Genomic DNA, 20,979 nt, shown 5'->3' with positions numbered 1-20,979 from the left:
TATCTAACTTCCATTCTTTTTTACAGGTAAAGAATAAAATGACAAAGGAGCAATACATTAAAATGAATCGAGGAATCAATGACAGTAAAGACCTGCCAGTAGAGTATTTATCCACAATCTATGAAGAAATAGAAGGAAAGAAAATTGCAATGAAAGAGACAAAAGAATATGCAATTACAACCAAGTGTAGTAAACCAAGTAAGAAGGAACTAGAAACTGAAAGACCACAGTGCTCTTGAGCTATTGCAGTAACTTTCAGGATGGTGTAGTGGGAGTTCAGATCCCTTTTTGAAAATGTGTTGTGCAGTACATAAATTACTTTCAGAATGGCTAGTATAGATATTTGGAATGAAACTGGCTCAGTTAAGTAACAATGCTGTGACGGAAACATAGCTGTGTAAGTGCATCTGGCACCGTTGCAGAGAGGCACTGGAAACTAGATTTGGGGTTTTTTTTTGAAACGGAAGTGTGGGGGGAAGATGGTAGAATAGCTGAAGGTGGCACTTACTTTGCAAGTTAACTTCTTGTTTTTATGTGCTAGACAACATGGGGGGTTTTGTTTTGTGTTGGGTTTTTTTGTCTCCCTATCAGTAGCACGTCATAGTTCAGAGGCTGGTAAGTGCCACAGTCCTTGTGATAATGTTTGAAAAAGAGAGCGATCAGAGAGTTTGTCATGGTCTGTAGTCACCTATCCTCATCTAGACCAAATGAGGACTTCTGTATGTAGTGTTCACTAGAAACCAGGATCCCCAGCTGTACTCTGCTTTTACTCAGAATAACTGGTATTGATTTAATTCAAATCAGTGACTTCTGAGTCTTCAGCATAGTGTTTTTTTCAGTGTTTTCCATGCTATTTGCAAGTCTCCTAGATCAAAATAGCAATGAAATTGTTTTGCTTGAAAATGGAAGTTGCAACCGTTACTATAAGGGTAAAGAAACACTAAGTTATTAATTTATTTATCAAGTTAGTGAGGGCTAGTTTTCTTTTGAGGATGTCAGGCTAAGAAGATGAAGGATCTTCCATCCATTTTTACAGGTGGAGTGACTTAATAGAGTATGCCTCTCTGACTTCCAATGATTAGGTCATAACATGTGGCATATAATAAAGGGCTGAATTAGTTATTTTGTATAGAATAAAGTCTTAAGTTGGGTTGTAGGTTTTAGTGCTGGAGTTCTTTACTTGCAACCTATGACAGCCTCCTCAGTTCTAACATTCTGGAAGATCTTTTTATCTTTAGATTTCATTTGTAATACCTTAACATTTTGTGATGCTCTATGTGAAGATGTGGAACATGATTTCACAAAAAAGAAACCAATGCACATTGTGTGGTGTTCCCCTTAGGTGTAGCTAATGAAAAGCAGCGGAGATTGTTGTACAACTTGGAGATGGAACAAATGGCTAAAACGGCTAAAGCCCTCATGGAGGCTGTAAGCCATGCAAAGGCTCCTTTTACTAGTGCCACTCATCTGGATCATGTCAGACCCATGTTCAAAGTGAGTGTGAAGTTGCCTCATATCTTCATTGCTAAGAGTTTTAAGCATGGGTAAAAGTCGAAAACTACTGTGAAGAGTTAGGTAATGCAACAGGAGGACTCTTTGGGTATATTTGGTTTCAGTTACCTAGTGTTTGGGTTAAAATCATAATAGACTTCTGAACTTAGTTTCTTTCTTTCTTTAGCTTGTATGGACTCCATTGCTGGCAGCATACAGTGTTGGCTTGCAGAACTGTGATGACACAGAAGTTGCATCCCTTTGTTTGGAAGGAATACGATGTGCAATTAGAATAGCTTGTATCTTTGGAATGCAGGTTTGTATAAGACTTAGTGCGGGGCTTGCTAAGGGCAGTGTAGGCTCTGGGAAGGAGATGAAGAATTACAAACAACTTACACATAGAAAATGAAGCATCTGGTCTACTGTCTTGAAATGGTAAAGTAAAATATTACTGTCTCATTTTAGTTTGTTTTAAGATCTTGATATCGTCAAGCTTTTCAACTCTGCTTTTCTCTTATTGCTGAGTCTTCCATTAAGAGTGTTTACTAACTTGCCTCCCACTCCTCTTCAGCTGGAAAGTGCTCTAATAGTGCCAACTATACATAGAAGGGCAATTGTGTAGGCATGCTGGACAAGTAGCTTTCTCTAGCTCTTCAGGGACTTGATTATGGTGCTTGTTTCTCTGTCTTGTAGCTTGAACGAGATGCTTATGTACAGGCCCTTGCTCGTTTTTCCTTGTTGACCGCCAGTTCCAGTATTACAGAAATGAAACAGAAGAACATAGATACCATTAAGACACTTATTACAGTTGCTCACACAGATGGCAACTATCTTGGGAACTCTTGGCATGAGGTAAAAACTTGATTAGTTTAAATAGTGCAACTGTGTTGTCCTCTGAAAACCTGCAGGATTTTGTTCTTCTACTAGTTTCATTCTTTAGTAACTGCATTAGCTCCCGGCATGTGTCAGAACACTGTTTAAAATGTGGATTCAAGTGCATTATTATGTTAGTGGTTTATATATATATATATGTGTGTGTATGTACATATATGTAAAAAAATGCACTGCATTTTTCTGGCAGACCCTATAGACACTGTGTGACCAATATTGTAATTTTTGTAGGTGCTTTTGATATGGAATTAAAAGCATATTAAAATCTCATTTGACTTCAGAAAATTCTGCACAGAAACTATTGTTTACATGAACAAGAATGCAAAAATATAGTAGCTCACAGGTCCAGACTTGTCTGTGCAGTGTTTGGCAACATCTATACCATGATCACATGAAAAACTAGGGCTAAAATAACTTGGTGGGGGATAGGTAAGGATAGGCTGTCAGGATCATATGTATTTTCTTACAGCATATTTTCCAGGAGCTCTGTAATCAGATCTAAATCTGTGCTGCTGCTAAAAGGGGCATTCCTGCTGCATTCTGTTCTTTGGCACTAGTCTTTTGGCTACATGATAATATGACCCAAATATTCTCTTGCTGACAAATTACTTGGACCTGGCTTACAGCATACCCTCACAAATGCTTGTGCCAGTCCAAGGGATGTTGCAGTGCGGGAGTAAGAAAGAAGAGAGAGTAGATTTTGTGCTGATGGCAAGGCACAACTTTAGCATTTTCAGTGTCTGTGTTGAAACATCATTACTCAAACTGGTAGCTACAAAAATTCAGTCTTTTCATCTCTCTGGGGCAATGAACTCTCTAGAAGATGAACTTCCAAGTTGTTTATAGTTTTGAAGTTTGATGCTATAAGAAGTAATAAAAAGGTTTCCTCTAGTAGTTAGAGATCCAAGTTAGATTTTGGGGTACTGTTTATTTTGTCTCATATTGGAATGATTGGTGGCAGCTGGTGCTCTTGAATGAATCACTCAACTTTATCTTCAGTTGTATTGGTAATGTTTCAGTTATATCAAAACTGTTACCATTGTCAAAGTTGTTTTAAAGGTTAGAGAACCTGGGAAGGTTATAAATATTAAATATAAATATAAAATAGTTGTTAAGAATAAAAATATAATGGTGTCAAGAAACACAATGATTTAAATATCTTTTGTTTTTAGATCTTGAAATGTATTAGCCAGCTGGAACTAGCACAACTTATAGGAACTGGAGTGAAAACTCGTTATTTATCTGGCTCTGGGCGTGAAAGGGAAGGAAGCATTAAAGGCTATGCATCTGGAGGGGAAGAGTTTATGGGCCTAGGATTAGGTGAGATTAATAATCTTGGACTTCACAAAGATGCACATATAAGCGAACTATGATGGCTAAGAAAGCTCAATGTTATAAGATATTAAAATATATTTACTTGCTTCCAGGGGAAGCTATATTGGATTAATGAAACTTAAAAAAATGGAATCAAATATTTTAAGATGTATTAGTAATTACCAAATATGTTCTAACTTTGTAATTTAATTGGGTTAAGCAATTTAACAAAACTCCTCCAGATTTATTTGCTGGAACATGTTGTTGTCAAAACTGTTTTACCATACTTACTAAGTCATGGTTTCATTACTGTTATTATCAGTTCTTTCTTTTTTATGTTCTGTTTTTAATAGTAAAAACATCAGCCCTTTATTTTTAGGAACTAATAGATGTTTCAATGATTGATAATTGGTTTTCCAAATGAATTTCTTATCCCTGCATGTTGGGCTTGCTGTTCCAGCTTCTATTGTTCCTGCATTATGTACAAGAAACAAACCTTAGTTTTTAAGCTTTAAATTAGAGGGACGAGGCAAGTTGCCGCAATCTTTGGAAAACCATCAAGGAAACACTTAAATTTGAAAATACTCTGGAGTTAGTGCTATACACAGTGATGATGCTGAATATAACAGAACTGTGCCTGGCATTAACTACTTGTATCTGACTTAGAGTTAATATTTTAAAATAATATTTTATCATTTCCAATTTTTATTAACAGCATTGCATCTGTTAATAAACATGATGGTCGAAACACAATGCCCTAAGGGGAAAAAAACCCGTACTTCTTACTGGTTGTTTCATTTTGTAATAACCTGGCACAGATCTGGCATCTTCTCCATATAAATTACAAGCTAATTGGAAGCAGTAGTCACTTGTCTTTGTCTACTTGTGTAAAGTTGGGGTTAATATAAGTCACGATTTCATGATGCTAAATACTGGGTTTTAATGGCTTTTATTGCAGGTAACCTCGTTGGAAGTGGAGCTGATAAACGACATATGGCAAGCATTCAAGAGTCTGTGGGAGAGACCAGTTCACAGAGCGTAGTGGTAGCAGTAGACAGGTACTGAGAATATAATCTCTTTCTGGGGAAAACATAACTTGAAGTTACTGACCATTTTCGCTTTATTTACAGACTCTTGACAGGGACTTTGTTCTTCAAGCCTATTTCTGTTGTGAGAAAGATGATGATACTTAGGTGCTTTCTCTGGACCCAATAAGTATATCTCTTTAGGCATGTAATAGTCACAAAACAAAAGACTGTCATAAAATAACAGTATAACTAATGTGGTGTATTGTGAGAAGGGGCACTGTGTGTATTCATGTGTTTTTGTGCCTTTTCTTTGGAGTAAGCCAGTGAAGAGCAGAATTAGGTTGGTATTACCGTATTCAGCTATTTTTGTTTTACAAACATGATAACTGTCTCTAACTTACGTGTAGGTATTCCGTGTATTTGGGGGGTTTTTTTGGTTTTTGTTTTTTTTTTTTAAATTTAGGCTGAACAGGACAGGTATCTGAAATTAATAAATGCCCTTATTCTAGTAAATTATGGAATTTTCTTTGGTCTTGTAAACATCAGTATTTTGGCATTTCTTTATTTGCTGTTCTTCAGCTCTTTATTCGTTAGTTGCTGCATTCTTTTCTAAATCATTATCTTTTTCATCTGTCCTTCTAAAATGTTTTCTAAAGACATGCTTCTATCATAAACCATGTGTTGGAAGGGGACTTTTCTATCATTATGGAAAATATTGGGCAAGTCTGTAGAATCATACATTCAGACTTGTAGCATTTATTGTAACGTAAATGTCTGTTACCATATCAAAGTTTAAAAGACATGGGAACATTCTCCGCTTACCGGTGTTCTATATGAACCACAATCAGTGGTCTGAACTCCCCTCAAGACTCAAGAAGGGAAAATGGTGCATCCATAGTCTTTCTGCTGTCTGTTTTGATGGCCACAACTTAGAGTATTCTTGAACTATGTAAAGATCAAGTAGGTGCCTGACATCCAGTAAAGTCTTGCAGCAAATCTTTCTTCATGTTTTTTTATTCTCCCTATGAAATTTAACACACTGTCATCCAAATGACTATTCCAGCACTACTTGTCCTGGATAAAATTGTGAGCCTGCACCTGTTTCCTGCAGTGGGGCAGGAGCATAGTAGACTGTGACTTGCAGCAGGGAAGAGAATGCTTAGACTAGGAGAAGGACATGAACTGCTGCCAAGGAGTAAGAATAAAGCAGTTGCAGAGTCCATGGCATGGAGGATTGTAAAGTACCTCCAGGGGATGTGCTGACACTTGCCTACAGCACTAAGATGTGATTGACTCTTGTGGATGCGCAGCTAAAACTGCAACTCATTTATTTGTTCCATAGGATATTTACAGGATCAACTAGGCTGGATGGAAATGCCATAGGTATGTATGCTGACCATTTGCTGGGTTACAGGAACTCTTGCGATGTAACGTCCTGAACTTACAGTAGTGTGTTTTAATGTTCAGTTGATTTTGTCCGATGGCTGTGTGCTGTTTCCATGGATGAGCTGGCTTCCCCACACCATCCACGGATGTTCAGCCTGCAGAAGATAGTGGAGATATCATATTACAACATGAATCGCATTAGGCTGCAGTGGTCAAGGATTTGGCACGTGATTGGAGATCACTTCAATAAGGTATTTTTAAAAATCAAGTTACAGAACATACATGAATAGCAGGATTTCTTTAATCAGCTTTTTCCTTTTATGTTCTTAGTGGTGTAGGTTGTGATATTTAAAAAAAAAATAAAATCCAGTAAAGGCACCTAAAGGAACCACCTATTTAAAAATCTAAAGTGTATAAATAGAAATGGAACTGTTTATGGGAATGATTTTTAATCACTTCATTATATGATTTTGTCTTGTAATTTTTCTTTATGTCGTTGTCTCATCCTTCTGATCAAATGCCAAGTTAGTTTTCCTCTAAAATATATACAGGTGATCCTGGAACAACAGTTATTTTCTTTAGGAAACTGGACCATGTTTGGGTGGGGATTTTTTAACCTAAGTTTTTGTTGTTTTGTTTTTTTTTTTCTTAGCATCTAGCTCACTACTATAGTTCTGCATTTGTTGCATACAAAATCCATGGGTCTGTTTAGTTGGATCAAATGCCTGAGAAAGCCCTCTCCAAAAGTAACCCCCTATTTTCTAAATATCTGAAAACTAGAACGTGCTAGCAATTTTTAATGGACTGACACGAAACTTGAATGATGAATTTGTTACTCATATAAGTAATACGTTAGGCGGTAAGTGTTTGAAAACATGCTTTTCTTCTAGGTTGGATGCAACCCTAATGAAGATGTTGCCATCTTTGCGGTAGACTCATTAAGGCAGCTGTCAATGAAATTTCTTGAGAAGGGAGAGTTAGCCAACTTTCGCTTCCAGAAAGACTTCCTAAGGCCTTTTGAGCATATTATGAAGAAAAACAGGTGTGATGCACTGCAATGTCTGTGTTAGCTTGCTTTAGTCCTACTTAAAGATATTACTTGGTGTGGGTTAGATTGTCACGTACATGGAAGCGGCACAGTTACTTTGTGCCAGTGTAAAATTGTGCCACTTGTGAAATTCTTACTTTTCGTTTTTTTTAAGATCTCCAACTATTCGGGACATGGTAATACGCTGTATTGCTCAGATGGTGAACTCTCAAGCTGGTAATATTCGTTCAGGCTGGAAGAATATCTTTGCAGTCTTTCATCAAGCAGCGTCAGACCATGATGGGAATATTGTGGAGCTGGCCTTTCAAACTACAGCACACATAGTTAGTAAGTAATGCTTGACAGATGAGTGTACCAAAATTAGCTTAGCTGCTGTGATTCTGGTTTAAAAGGCCCATCTGAATAAGACTTTCATATTTCCAGATAAATAAACACAAGATCTTGCAGCCAGACTGTTCAAACTCTGCAGCTAGGTCTTAACTGTTAAGTCTCCTGATTTGCTATGGACAGGAAAAACTAGATATATATATCCTGCTACAGAACTTTGGATGTTTGGAATAGATTTAGTAAACTTGTATGTTGCTCCCGTCACAGTACGTTGTTCTGGATTAAAGAACACATTTCACGAACTTCCATGCCAATTCAGTATCATATGGTGGGAATCGTAAACCTTGTGACTCTGATATGTGACTGCTTGTAGAGTTTAGTTTGTACAGGCTACCTGCTTTAAAAGTCTATTTGAACAACATACTGCTGCCACTGTCAAAGAAATACAATCAACTCAAATATTCTTGAAATGGACCTTCAGTATTGATCGTAGCTTTCTTGCATGTCCTGAAACTGCCCTCTTCCTATTAAATAATGTAGGGGAAAAAGAGCTATGGACATGCAAATAGCGACAAAACTTTTTTTGCTAACTTGAATTGCATAGATCTTGGGAGTTGTAGTTTGTTCAAAAGCTTGTACACGTTGGATTTGTTTTGTATTTTGTATGGCCCTTAAGTCTGAAGTCTAACTACTTTTTCCTCTCTTGCTACAGAATAGGTAACTTAAGTAAATTTAGGTAACTTCATGCACAGCAGAGAAGATAACATCAAGCTTTACTGCTATTATTTCTCAACATATTTTAAGAATTTTGGGTTGCATATGCTGTGAGAGGAAACTGAACCATATAAGAAGCCATAAAATAATCCTAGATTATAAAATTGGTAATTACCCAACCTGAGAAAATTTGATGCTGACAAATTTGGGTGGTAGGGTGGGATGGGAAAGAATGCAAGGGAAGGCAGAGAACCGTATTTAATCCAGAAGACCTGGTCCTTTCATGTTTGTCCATTCGGTAGTGGTATACCATGGCTGACATCTGTAGATCAATACCAGTTTATCTATGGATTTCAATATCAGTAAATTTTATGAAGTGTATTTGTTTGTTCTTTGCAGCAAATATTTTTCAACAGCACTTTCCAGCAGCAATTGACTCATTTCAGGATGCAGTAAAATGTCTTTCTGAGTTTGCCTGTAATGTTGCATTTCCGGACACCAGCATGGAAGCTATTAGACTTATTCGGTATTGTGCTAAATATGTTTCAGAAAGGCCACAGGTATTTTCTTTTCATTTTTACCCTTGTGTATTCTTACTCTATCTTCTACTGTTAAACTGAGACTAATCTTGTAACTAAGAGAGAGCTTTCAGACTCTAGTCTCCCAGCAGGAGGTGTTTGTATTGAAAGCTTATTCAGAATTAGCAGTCATCTTGATATTATGTAAGCACTAAACTAGGACTAATTACAAAGTTTTAAGTCTCATCAGTCCAATTTGGAAATAACTGAATGAAATAGTCTTTTTTTTTTTTTAAATGATGTTAGGATGACCTGGAAAACAATACTTCTTGTTCTATCACCCTAATTATATCTAGTTGAATTGGTTACAAACATGCATATTTTTCTACATTGGTCTATTGTGTGACTTAATATAACAATCACTTTGCTGAAAAGAGCCTGGAGTTAGATTGCATTCATATGTTACCATTTCAAGACATGCATGCTGTATCTAATATGCCAGCAAAGTGCAGACTGGTTTATGCCAAACTTAGATTTCCTTATTACCTGTATTTATATAATTGTTGCCTGCCACTGTTAAACTTGCTTCCTAAACTTCAGACCTCTGCAACTTGTAAAGCCTTTAGCAGAAATTAAGTACAACGGGTTTACCTGCTTATTTTTCATATTTTTCTTCCCAACATTTTCTCAAGTAAATATGTCTCATTTATATTTACATTTTACAGGGTTTGAGTGTTACAGTAGAAACTAAGCTAATTTTTTAAGTCTGTCTGTGCCACTAGTAGTATCTAAATCTGTCAGAATTAAAGATTTTCGAGGTTTGTTTGTTTTTTAAATGTTTTTTTTTTTTTTTCTTGCCCATCTTCAAGGTATTAAGAGAATACACAAGTGATGACATGAATGTTGCTCCTGGGGACAGAGTATGGGTCAGAGGATGGTTTCCCATTTTATTTGAACTTTCTTGTATCATCAATCGTTGCAAATTAGATGTTCGAACAAGGTAATAAAGCTTTTTTTTTTTATTCAGTTAGTGAAAAGATCACGGGTATGCATTTTAACATCTTTTCCTCTTTTTCTTTGGGTTTGTTTATAGAGGCTTAACAGTGATGTTTGAAATAATGAAGAGTTATGGCCATACCTTTGAAAAACACTGGTGGCAAGATCTGTTCAGAATTGTGTTTCGAATTTTTGATAATATGAAACTGCCTGAACAACAAACAGAGGTAAAATCAAACCAAAACAACAACAACAAAAAAAGAAAAAAACAAAAGAAAGCAAGCATTAGAGTTTGTTTTTAAGAACTCAAACAATCAAGGCAGCAGTTTGTGTTGTCTTGTCAGTATATTTCTACCCTATACTGCTCCAACCATAAGGATACGTTGTATTCTGCTGTATTCTGTGGTATGTATGAAACTTGTCATAGTATCCAGTGACTTATCAGTCTGTTCTGTCTGAATATTTTCATGGAGAATATTCACACTTCGTTGTGAAAATGTATAGTTTTCTGAACAATATTCATGTGGCCAACTAAATGCTTCTGACAAGATGTCTGCAGTAGTAAGGCTTTTTAGTTTTATCTAAATTCTACTCCTCGGAGGCCATGTCCTTTGTTGAATAGCCATGTATAAGCCAAGTGCTATCGTCATAGAAGAACCCACATAAAAATAAGGACTTTTCATTTTTTCTCATAGAAATCTGAATGGATGACCACTACATGCAACCATGCACTTTATGCAATTTGTGATGTATTTACGCAATTTTATGAAGCTTTAAATGAGATCCTTCTTCCTGACATACTTGCACAGTTACACTGGTGTGTAAAACAAGGTAGCTTATTTACTTGTATCTTTTGATTAATGTATTTTTAAAATTCTCATTACTTGAGAAGAGAAAAGTTAACTGAATTTTGGAAGAGTAAAAACTACCATTAGGACAATATGTTATGTAATAGATGGATGCAGTATCTTAAATATTGGAGGATCATTCTATTTAATTGGTTAGACAGCTCTTCTGTTAATGTATTTATGGTGCTATTGTGACAGAGCAAAAACTTTTAAAGAGTTGTGTTTAATCTTCTACCAACAACCTGTCTCCATTTCAATGCATGAATAAAAAAACCTCATTTATTGGCAGATATATATACATGTATGAGTTATGATTTTTTTTTTCTTCCCCCTGCCAACCATCCGGTTCTTTTTAAATATGACTTTCTAAAGAATGTGTTTTCTTTTGAGCTCCAACTGTTATGCCTGAAATCCTGTGTATTGCTAGCATGAAATGTGGGGTAACTACCTTGGAGGAAATCATAAGTTTCTAATTGGTGCTTTTCCTTTCTTTCTGCTTCTCTCCTGTCCTTTGTCTTCACTGTTTGGATTTCAGTCTCATCAAGTCTATTTTTAAACACTGTTTTTAATTCAGTAGGCTCCTAAGCTTGATATTATTGTAATATACTTTACAAGTAGGCTTTGAGCTAAGATACCATGTGTTTCACAATATTGGTAAAAATGTTTAATGGAACAGTAATAGACAATGCTTATTTTTTCATTGATATTGTAGAAGTTGATAAATATGGAACATTTCTTTCACAGATAATGAGCAGTTGGCTCGATCAGGTACAAACTGCCTAGAAAACCTGGTAATATTAAACGGACAGAAATTCAGCCCTGAAGTCTGGGGCCAAACCTGCAATTGTATGCTAGAAATCTTCAAAACTACTATTCCTCATGTGTAAGTTCATAAATTTAATTCTCATACTAATACCTGATTCCAGAGCAACAATACTTACCTATTTTATTATATTTTTTTACTTTGTGAAGCTTGCTAACGTGGAGGCCTGTGGGAATGGAGGAAGATTCAGCTGAAAAACACTTGGTAAGAGTTAATTCAGTGCAACAAACTAACTTGAAGGGTTTTGTGTTAAGTTAGCTTTTGAAATATTTTATTGTAGTAAATACACTTGACCACAAATACTGGAATTGACATTAGCTTGTATTTGGTGTCATTGTAAAATAAGATATAAAGAATGGATGCAGGAAGCCTTTGAATCTAAGATTAGTGAAGTAATCTGAAAACTGATAGCTGGTTGGTAGTTAGTGTTTTGGATTGCTAGAATTGTTCTGCATTTTCTTCTAGGATTTAGACCTAGATCACCAGTCTTTAAGCAGCATGGATAAAAATGCTTCAGAAAGAGGACAAAGTCAGTTTTCAAATCCAACAGATGAGAGCTGGAAAGGTGGTCCTTATACAAGTAAGGAAAACATGCAAGTTTATTAAATGACCTTTTATAGCCAGTCTTGGTCCACTTCTGTAGTTCTGTAGAGAAAGTTTTTGGGCACTTAAACTTGGGGTACATCTTTACAACTTGTGTTTATGCCTTGCAGAGAAATTTTCTCTTTGTAAGATAATTCACAGCATCACTAAATATCACTAAAAATGCTAATGGTAATATAGTGTTTTGCTAGTCTGTTGTAAGTGAATTGCCATAAGTTGCTTCTGAAACTTGTGTTACTCCATTTCATTAGACCAGAAACTGTTTGCTGGCCTCCTTATAAAGTGTGTGGTACAGCTGGAACTGATACAGACCATTGATAATATAGTGTTTTATCCAGCAACAAGCAAGAAGGAAGATGCCGAACACATGGCTGCAGCTCAGGTACCATCAGACTTATTTATAATCTTGTTGTGGCAGTAAAGTACAAAGACTGTCAAATAGTCTGAAGTGTGTTTACACAATAGAGCATATAGTCTCTTCCTTTTTCTCTCAGCGGTACCCTGAATGTGTGTGTCATTACTCTAAGATGTGATTTTTTTTTTTAACTGCCTCCAGTGTTTCCTGGCAGTCTGCCTGTTGGATTATTATATTATCATTATTTTTATTATCAATATAATATATTACCATTGTTTTTATAATGAATACGTAGTCATCAAGAATGTTTTTTGTTTGTTTGGGGGAGAGCATTCTTTCCTGTTGTTTAGCCTGAGTGTCTTCATTTAGCCACAGTTGAGGCTTTGTTCAACCTCTAGGTGTATATGCAGGAGGAGATGCAGAAGGTGAACTTTAGTAAGGTTAATGGTCAAGGTTTAACTCTACCTGCCTCATAGAGGTCCTTGTCCCTGAAAATTCTGATTCTAGGGAACAGTGCAAGGTAGTTCTTGCTTGGTGATATTGTGAAGGCCCTAAGCTAGAAGTTTGGGCTAGTGCATTCAGGTAGTGTTTTGGGGATGGTATAGTTAAATTCCTAATGAAATTAGCTAAAAATGTTGAGCAATTTTCATGAAACGTGACATTAGCCAAAGATGGGGAATTTCTACACTATGCAACACTTAAACTTGCGCTATTTTTGTGGTTCATTTTGATGTTTTTCAGAATTCAGCAGACCTACTCAGCTCCTGGAGGAGAGGAAATGTTCTATATTGTATTGCTATGACTTTTTAATGCCTTGATAAGGGAGGTTCTTACCTTGTTGCTCTTGATTTTTTTTTTTTTTTTTTTTCTTATCAATAACTAGGATAGATCATAACTGCTCTCTTTTAAAATATCCTACTGAAAGGAGTACAACCCTGGTATTTGACAGGACCATTCTGCTGTGTTGTATTGCACTAATATTTCACTTGTACCTAAAAATGGAACCTGGAGTTAGTGGTATATGGTCTGTGAAATATCAAAGTCTCTTTAAGCTTATATACAAAGAATGTTATTGACGTGCCTCTCCTGCGCACGTGCGCACTCTCTCTCTCTGCTCCCCCCCTTTAGCGAGATGCATTGGATGCAGACATCCACATTGACACAGAAGACCAAGGAATGTATAAATATATGTCTTCACATCACCTCTTTAAGTTACTAGATTGTCTGCAAGAGTCTCATTCATTTTCAAAAGCCTTTAATTCAAATTATGAACAGCGAACTGTGTTATGGAGAGCAGGTGAGGCTTACTTTTAGTTTGATAAAAATACTGAGCTCCACTTACAGCTTTAGCTGTAGAGATACAAACGTATACCATTGCAATAATCTGCAGTTAATGTGACAGTGTTGCATGCTGTTATTACTTGTCTCCTTCCTGATGACTTGAATAGTTGTTTGCTAAATTACCTGCTTTTTTGATTAAAGTAGAGCTACACAGTTGGTACTACTGTAGTTAAATATCTTTATAAACAGATGAGATTTCAAATCAAAATCAAGGAGGAGGAGATACTATCTGGACAAGAAATCATTACTGTTCACTAGTGGAAGTATTGTTGATAAACTTTACCTCTTCGCTAGTAACTACAAATGTGATTGTTCCCTCTCTCCCTATGTGTAACTGATTTCTAGGGTTCAAGGGTAAATCAAAACCCAATCTCTTAAAACAAGAGACCAGCAGCTTGGCTTGTTGCTTGAGAATACTCTTTCGAATGTACGTGGATGAAAACCGCCGAGAGTCCTGGGATGCTATACAGCAACGACTGCTTAGGTAAAAGTATCAGCGTGGTTCTGATGTGTTCTGTTTTCAGCCAGTATGGTGCATCCCTGGATACAAATGTTTGAAGTTGCTGAGCGGAGTGTGAAAAGTATATGGAGAGACGGGGGGTGGAGGGGGTGTGTGTATGTGTGTGTGTGTGTGTATATATATATATATATATATATATGACCATTCTTCATTAAAAGTTAATTTAGCAATAAGGAAGCAACCTACCTGGAATAAATGAAACACCTTCTTGCCTGAGATAAGCGCTTTTTTTACAGAAGTGGTGGTGTATGAATACTTTTCACATCTGAGTACATGATGATATTTAGAGGTATAATAGGATACAGTAATCTAAACAGAGTGCAGTATAAGCTGCTGTATACCTGGAACTTAGGTAAATGTAGAAAATTATGTTAAATGAATATAAAAAGGTAGTGGTGTCCCCTTTATTTGAGAAGTGAGTTGTTGGTACATGGAAGTTCAGAGTACTAATCTCTAATCAAATGTGAAGAACTCTTAAGCTTGCTGTTGGCACTAAAGCAGCGGATTTCAGTAGCAATCTGATTTATCAGCATCTATGGACATAGTAATCTTTTTAGTGTGCAAAAGAGGAGGTTCTATTCCTTCTTTAATTAAAATAGTGCCCCCAAAAAAGCCTTAAGTGGTACAGTTTGTACCTTGTGTTGACAGTCTACAGCAAGGCCCAAAAATTTCTTAATACAATAGTAATCCCTCTTTAATCTGTGATGCTGAGCTCTGCAGATCTTCATTAAAGCAGTCTGGATTTGGAGGGAGAACTCTTTCATGTTGCTGTTGCCTAAGCTGTCCCAGTGCAAGGATCAGGAAATAATGTTTACAGGTTGAAGGTGAAAACACTTTAATCACAGAATGTTTATGAGGAAAATCAGACTCTTCTGCCTCTGACTCCGTGTTTCTTTGTTGACAACATGAAAACTATTTCGGTTCAGTTATCTGTAACAACTACTCTAACAGAAAAATCGAGACAAGTTTGTGTAATTAAAGTTGTTGCATTTGATTGAAATCTTTCCCATGGGAATGCATCTTGTTTGGAAAAAAAAAAAAAAATACACTGAGAGGACAAACAGTGCCTGTTATAAAAACTTCTAATTGGTTTTCTTTATGGTTTGTCCAAACTGTGTCATCTCTTTAGTGTATGCAGTGAAGCCCTGGCGTATTTTATTACTGTGAACTCAGAAAGCCACAGAGAAGCTTGGACCAATCTCCTGCTGTTGCTTTTAACAAAAACACTAAAAATCAGTGATGAAAAGGTAAGAACAGGCTGGAAGTCATGTCTGTTTGCATTCGGGTATCTTTTCTTTTCTGCTTCTGTTGAATTCAGTCTTTATTATCATCAGTATTGCAAGGTGGCTAGTTTGCTTACATAGTGTGTACTCTTCTTGAAATACAGTGATTGTTACACCTCCATTTCTTTTGCAAGCATTCTACATTGTAAAAATCAGATTGTGTCCAAGAAATTCACAGCTGTATAGAAATATTGATAGAATTACTGCAGAGCTTTCACATAAAAGCACAAATATTGTGCAATAAAGGATGGGCTTGTGCTGTTATTACAGCTGCACAAGAATGGTAGAGGTAAATTTCACCACTACAAAATTGGAATTCTGGTTCCTTGACAGTGATGGCAAAAAATAATTTTGAGGATCTTGGCTGTCTTGAGGAAAAGGTGAATGCAAATATAGAGACATATAGAGACATATAGAGAAACTTCTGGAAGTTGCTTACCTTTTATTTTATTTTTTTTTAATAACTTCATCTTTTTCTGAAGTGTATGTTTTCCTGGTGTAGTTTTTTTTCTGTATTGTAAAGTGTGTAATTTCACTTTACTCTTGTGTAGTTTGGAATGTTTTATTGCAATTTACCAATATTTTAAGAAATTGGTAGTAGTGGTGGCTTGGCTGCTCCATGTTGCAGCAATTCAGTAATGTCCCTGTGGTTATGGTGTGTTGTGAGAATAGTCTTAACTCTCTAGATAAAATGGCAACTTGGCCATTCCTTAGTACACAATCCCACTATCTTTTTATTGTAAAAGTTCTGTGGAGAAAGTGTTCCATTAACCTTCCCTATAACTGATATTGAGCAAAGGAATAGAGGACAAAACATATTTCCTGTTGTGTAAATTCATGACAGATTTGAATCTTGAATCCTGTTTGCAGTTCTGATCCCCCATATTGAAAGGTGTATAATGGAGCTGGAAAAGAGTTGGGAGAGTGTAACAGGAATAAGGGATATGGACTGGTTCCCATACATGGAACTGTATGTAGGTTAGACTTTTACTCAGTTATTTTTTTATCCAGAAAAGAAATAAAAATGAGAGCTGCATGAAGTCATTAGCATGAAGAGAGGGAAAGGACTGAATCATTATACTGTAAGAGACAGTGAATGAGAGTTTTGGAGATGGCAAGTCACTGTGGGGGTGACCAAACACACACATAATGGAGATACTTTTTCACACACCGGTTCAGCTGTGTAAGGCTTCGTTATGTATTGTGGATGGTATTTTAAAAAGGCTGGAGAAGCAACTGGACAAATTCACACCAGAGGGCAGTGTTTCTACAAGTTGTCCCTAATACTACCTCTAGCCTGAGAAACCCCTGAGGCACAAAATAGTCTGAGTCTTATTTTAGGGAAGTAATGCCAAATGCATGCTCTGTGTGTGGCTTCCTGTAGGCATCTGCTCAGGCTGCTGCAGAAAACAGACACTGAGCTTGATGGCCCTTTGGCCATCCAGGAGGGCCTTTGACTGAGTGAGACCTCACGTTTTAACAAGCTGATGTAGCCATGAATGTGGAAAAACTCTGTGCTTTCCTATAGTAATAGAGAGTAATGTTCTTTTTTCATACCTTCTTTCATAGTTTAGGGCACATGCTTCGACATATTATCCATACTTGTGTGAAATCATGCAATTTGACCTGATTCCTGAGCTTCGAGCTGTGCTACGGAAGTTCTTCCTGCGTATAGGTGTTGTGTTCAAAATCTGCATAACAGAGGAGCAGATACGGACAACTGGGATGAATTTACCTTCGTGGTAGCCCTAAGTAGGGTTGGTTACTTCACCTTGTACATAAAGCTCTGTTCCAGAGATGGATTAAAATGGATGGGAAAAAATGGGACCCTGGTGTATCAACACAGCAAGTTACTCTTACCACAATGGCATCTGGGGAGGAAGAAGAAAATCCTGTTCTGTCCATCCTACAAAACTATCAGCAGTTTTATTTAAATTATTGCTTACAGAGTTAATACAGTAGATGTAAAGCCTCTTTGTTTCAATGCTAGTCATTCTTATGATCAAGTCTGTCTCTTCTAGTCCTTTATCAATTGTTCAGTCTTGCATCCCAGCTAAATCTGATAAATCAGCTGGATTCCTCAATAGAAATTATGCCCCTTGGAAATAATGAATATAGTTGTATAGCCTTGTGATGTTAGCACATGTGTTCATAATAAACTATACCGCAGTGGCTAATGATCACCTAAGATCATTCTGGGTTTTTCTTTGTGCATACATGACTAGACCAGGCAGCGTGTTACAGTTTTTGAAGTGGACAGCCTGTAGGATATTTGGGGAAAGGGTTTTCCTCCTGTTTAGCAAGTAATTTTTAAAACTTTTTTTTAATATCAGTGCTTCATTTTCTGAGACTTATTTTTGTTTTTACGGAAGGTTTTACATCAGCAGCACACAATAACATCTGCTCTATTTAGCTTGTTAGTCTTGAGTTAAAGGCATACTTAAAAAAAGACTTCAAACTTTCCATTTACTTTCATACATTGCTAGATCATGGACAGAGCATATACAATAGTATTATAAACAAGGTTCAGAACAAATAAAACCACCTTTTTTTACCCTTGAGTACAATGTATTTAGTAGTAATAAGTCTGTTTAGCAAGAAGTCCTGTCCTTAATACATATGAGGTTCTGTCTCTTTTTACTGCAGATCTGCAAGTTCTGATTTGTCTTTTTGTGCAAACGATCTTTGTTCTCAACTATTAGCTCCTATTGTGGTCTAAAAAGAAAATAAAAATTGAATTGCCATGAAACTGCTCTAGCAAAATTTAAACAAGTTCATTCATGTATTGTAAGAGTTACCAATACATTTCTATGCTTTGAAGGTATCTGTGATGCAAGTGTGACTTACCACTGCAGCTTAATTTGCCCTAGAGATTTTTCTTTCTTTGAAATGCATCAGTTTCCTGTGACAACTGTTTCCATGACAGAATACCAGTTTACAGTTGAAGTACTGCAGGACTGAGGTCTGTCCTTTGAAATAGTTTTAATTTCAAGTTTTAAGACTTCTCTAAACTGGAAGAGTGTGGCAGGATTGGAGGAGAGGTTCCATTTCCTAAAATAATGTAAACAAAGGTGTTATATTAACTGCTGTGCTATCCATAGTAGCAAACCTAAAATATAACAGTATTATTAAAAAAAAAAAAGAAAAAACCCAAACAAAAAAAGCAACCAAACAACCTACTTGAATGATATTAAGTGTTTAACCTGTTATTTTGCTTTTTAAATTGAGTTTCCTGGTAGGATGGCCTTAGTTGTAGTTGTTTTTGGATATTCCACTCTAAGAGCTGTTGGGATTCTTTCTTTCTTTTTTTCTTTTTTTTTTTTCTTTTTTTATGAGCTATTTCCAAAGGGTTCATATGGTGCTTTTCAGTAAATCGGCTTGTTCTACATAAGCATTGTTTGGGAATGGTTTTGCAGTCCATAGTAGTGATAATGCTTTCACATTTTTATTTTTACTTTTTATTTTTAACCAAAGAAAAATAAATGTTGATTGCAGCTCTTTAACTTTTAAACACCCATTAGATAAAAATCTGTACACTAATATTTAGTAGAAGGGAATATATGGTTATATTTTACAATAGGAAAAGACTGAAAAATAAGCAATGCTGATATTTAACTTGCTGCATTTGAAATGTCCTTTTGCTTGCATTTAGTATAGTTGCTCATTCCCTGGTAATGTCACTTCATCAATTACAGTAAAAATGAAGTATTTATTTTAATTCTATTTAAATCTGTAAGAGTAGTCTATTCCTTTTCTTATGGTCCTAAAGAAAATATTTGAAACTTTGTTCTTCAGATTTTGAATGTGTCACTGTCTCATTGAATGTATACCCTTATCTCCTCTCAAAACAACAAACTTCTTAAAGTTGCATGCTTTTTCTGCATTGTACAATTTTGAAAGCCTTACAACTCATGTCTTGAAACAAGTCTCTTAATTTTCACATCTTTCATTACTTTACAGTTGCATTGTGGGCTTTCTTTACTGTAACATGCAACATTGGTACTATCTTTGCATATAGAATAAGGGCATTTAATCAACCCTTTCCTTCAGCCTTAGTTCTGAGACTGTTCTTTTACTTAAGTAAAGCTTTTATTGTATTTATACCATTTATAAACTGCTGAAATTAGGTATGTGACATCAAAACATCCTAGACTCTGTAGTGCATGAAAGAGAAGTGGGACTGGAATGCAATTGGATTGTAACAGCCTTAATCCTGTCAACTTTCTGGAATTGATTGTACATGTTAAAGCAATAAGAATGGTATGTTAAGTGTAATACCTGAAACAGTTGTATTCACATCAGGTGTTTGGTTTCCCTTATACAGTCAGAAAGACCCATAGACATCTTAATGAAGCTAAAAATGCTGAGCCAAAACTCCTGCAGTAGTCACTGCTGGTTCTGATCTTGTCCTGACTCTGCTGACATAGACTTCATCTGCCTGTAGTGGTTCTGCTGGCTTCAGTGGAACTATGACTGAGAATAAGATTGTGTATCAGCATATCCTGGTAGAGATCGAGACATCTGTGCAATACATGAAGTAACAAAAAGTAACCTCTTAGACTTTTCAAGTAGTGTTATGCAACAAGTTAAACTATAAACTGATTTACCTATAATGGTATAAATATGGAGACTGCATGATATTTGTTATTACTTTTTATTTTGGAACTGTCTAGGAAATAGTTAGGCAGGGGGAGGATGCTAATGAGGAAAACCCTGAAAACTCCCTTTCATGTTGACTATTGTGTTTTACAGTAGAAGAAAATATTATTTTTACAGTGCTTTGTTATCCATGTCTCCCATCTGTAAACAGAACAATCTGAAACAATGTCCACAAATACAAGCAACCACCCCCCAAATTTTAGCTCAGTCTTGCTATTAAAAATGAGGAAGATGAAAAATAGTAACTTTTAGTCTGAAGTAGAACTAAGCTTTTTCTGTCAAAAGCGCAGCTCCCTTTAATATGTAAAGTTCAGTTTGTTCAGCACCTTTAATGTTATTTCTGTGTAAAATGTATGTTTTCATGTATTTAAAATGCCTAAGTTTTTTGAAGATCTCCGTATTAAGTGCATTTAATATCAATAATTTAAAAAAGAGCAGTCCTTGCCCAATGGATGTATACATTTTTGAGAGAATACCAAAATTATATAATATGAAAAACTGTGTAAAGTTTTCTACATGAAGATACTATGTATAATACTGTTATAATATTCCATGCTTTAATCAAGTGATAAATCAATAAAGTTTTAAGAAGTGTTGCTTGGTTTTGTCGTCATGCAGTTGAGTAGAAGGCTTATAAGCCTCCAGCCTGCTCTCCTCCCCATGAGACTAGATCACGGATGAGAATTAGGGGCCTTTCCCGTGTATGGCCGTCGGTTGGTTGTTTTGGGTTTGTTTTGTTTTTTTTTTTTTTTTTAACACACCACTCCCTCCTGCCTTCCTCACGCCTCCTGGCTGCTCTTCCTCTCCGTCCCCCTGTCCCCTTTCCTTAATCAA

The 20,979-nt window shown here is 36.1% G+C and overlaps 1 protein-coding gene across 1 annotated transcript in view; it reads left to right on the top strand.

The window, feature by feature from the left end:
• ARFGEF2 (ARF guanine nucleotide exchange factor 2) overlaps nucleotides 1–20,741 on the top strand; it is a 38,450-nt gene extending 17,709 nt beyond the window's left edge. Inside the window, exons 18-39 of the mRNA XM_069805762.1 lie at nucleotides 27–198; nucleotides 1,343–1,494; nucleotides 1,679–1,807; nucleotides 2,185–2,343; nucleotides 3,555–3,702; nucleotides 4,655–4,754; nucleotides 6,067–6,107; nucleotides 6,192–6,361; nucleotides 7,001–7,152; nucleotides 7,313–7,485; nucleotides 8,599–8,759; nucleotides 9,587–9,717; nucleotides 9,811–9,940; nucleotides 10,409–10,544; nucleotides 11,306–11,444; nucleotides 11,534–11,588; nucleotides 11,850–11,964; nucleotides 12,239–12,369; nucleotides 13,471–13,639; nucleotides 14,029–14,167; nucleotides 15,333–15,450; nucleotides 17,056–20,741. Of these exons, the coding sequence (XP_069661863.1) occupies nucleotides 27–198; nucleotides 1,343–1,494; nucleotides 1,679–1,807; nucleotides 2,185–2,343; nucleotides 3,555–3,702; nucleotides 4,655–4,754; nucleotides 6,067–6,107; nucleotides 6,192–6,361; nucleotides 7,001–7,152; nucleotides 7,313–7,485; nucleotides 8,599–8,759; nucleotides 9,587–9,717; nucleotides 9,811–9,940; nucleotides 10,409–10,544; nucleotides 11,306–11,444; nucleotides 11,534–11,588; nucleotides 11,850–11,964; nucleotides 12,239–12,369; nucleotides 13,471–13,639; nucleotides 14,029–14,167; nucleotides 15,333–15,450; nucleotides 17,056–17,232 (2,997 nt within the window). The 3' untranslated portion in view covers nucleotides 17,233–20,741. The remainder of the gene's footprint in view (nucleotides 1–26; nucleotides 199–1,342; nucleotides 1,495–1,678; nucleotides 1,808–2,184; nucleotides 2,344–3,554; nucleotides 3,703–4,654; nucleotides 4,755–6,066; nucleotides 6,108–6,191; nucleotides 6,362–7,000; nucleotides 7,153–7,312; nucleotides 7,486–8,598; nucleotides 8,760–9,586; nucleotides 9,718–9,810; nucleotides 9,941–10,408; nucleotides 10,545–11,305; nucleotides 11,445–11,533; nucleotides 11,589–11,849; nucleotides 11,965–12,238; nucleotides 12,370–13,470; nucleotides 13,640–14,028; nucleotides 14,168–15,332; nucleotides 15,451–17,055) is intronic.
• Nucleotides 20,742–20,979: the final 238 nt, after the last annotated feature.

Source organism: Haliaeetus albicilla, chromosome 2 (assembly GCF_947461875.1).
Source record: "Haliaeetus albicilla chromosome 2, bHalAlb1.1, whole genome shotgun sequence".
In the NCBI taxonomy this organism is placed as follows: domain Eukaryota; kingdom Metazoa; phylum Chordata; class Aves; order Accipitriformes; family Accipitridae; genus Haliaeetus; species Haliaeetus albicilla.
Note: the sequence above shows the minus strand (reverse complement) of the source record. Positions and strands in the feature narration are given on the sequence as shown.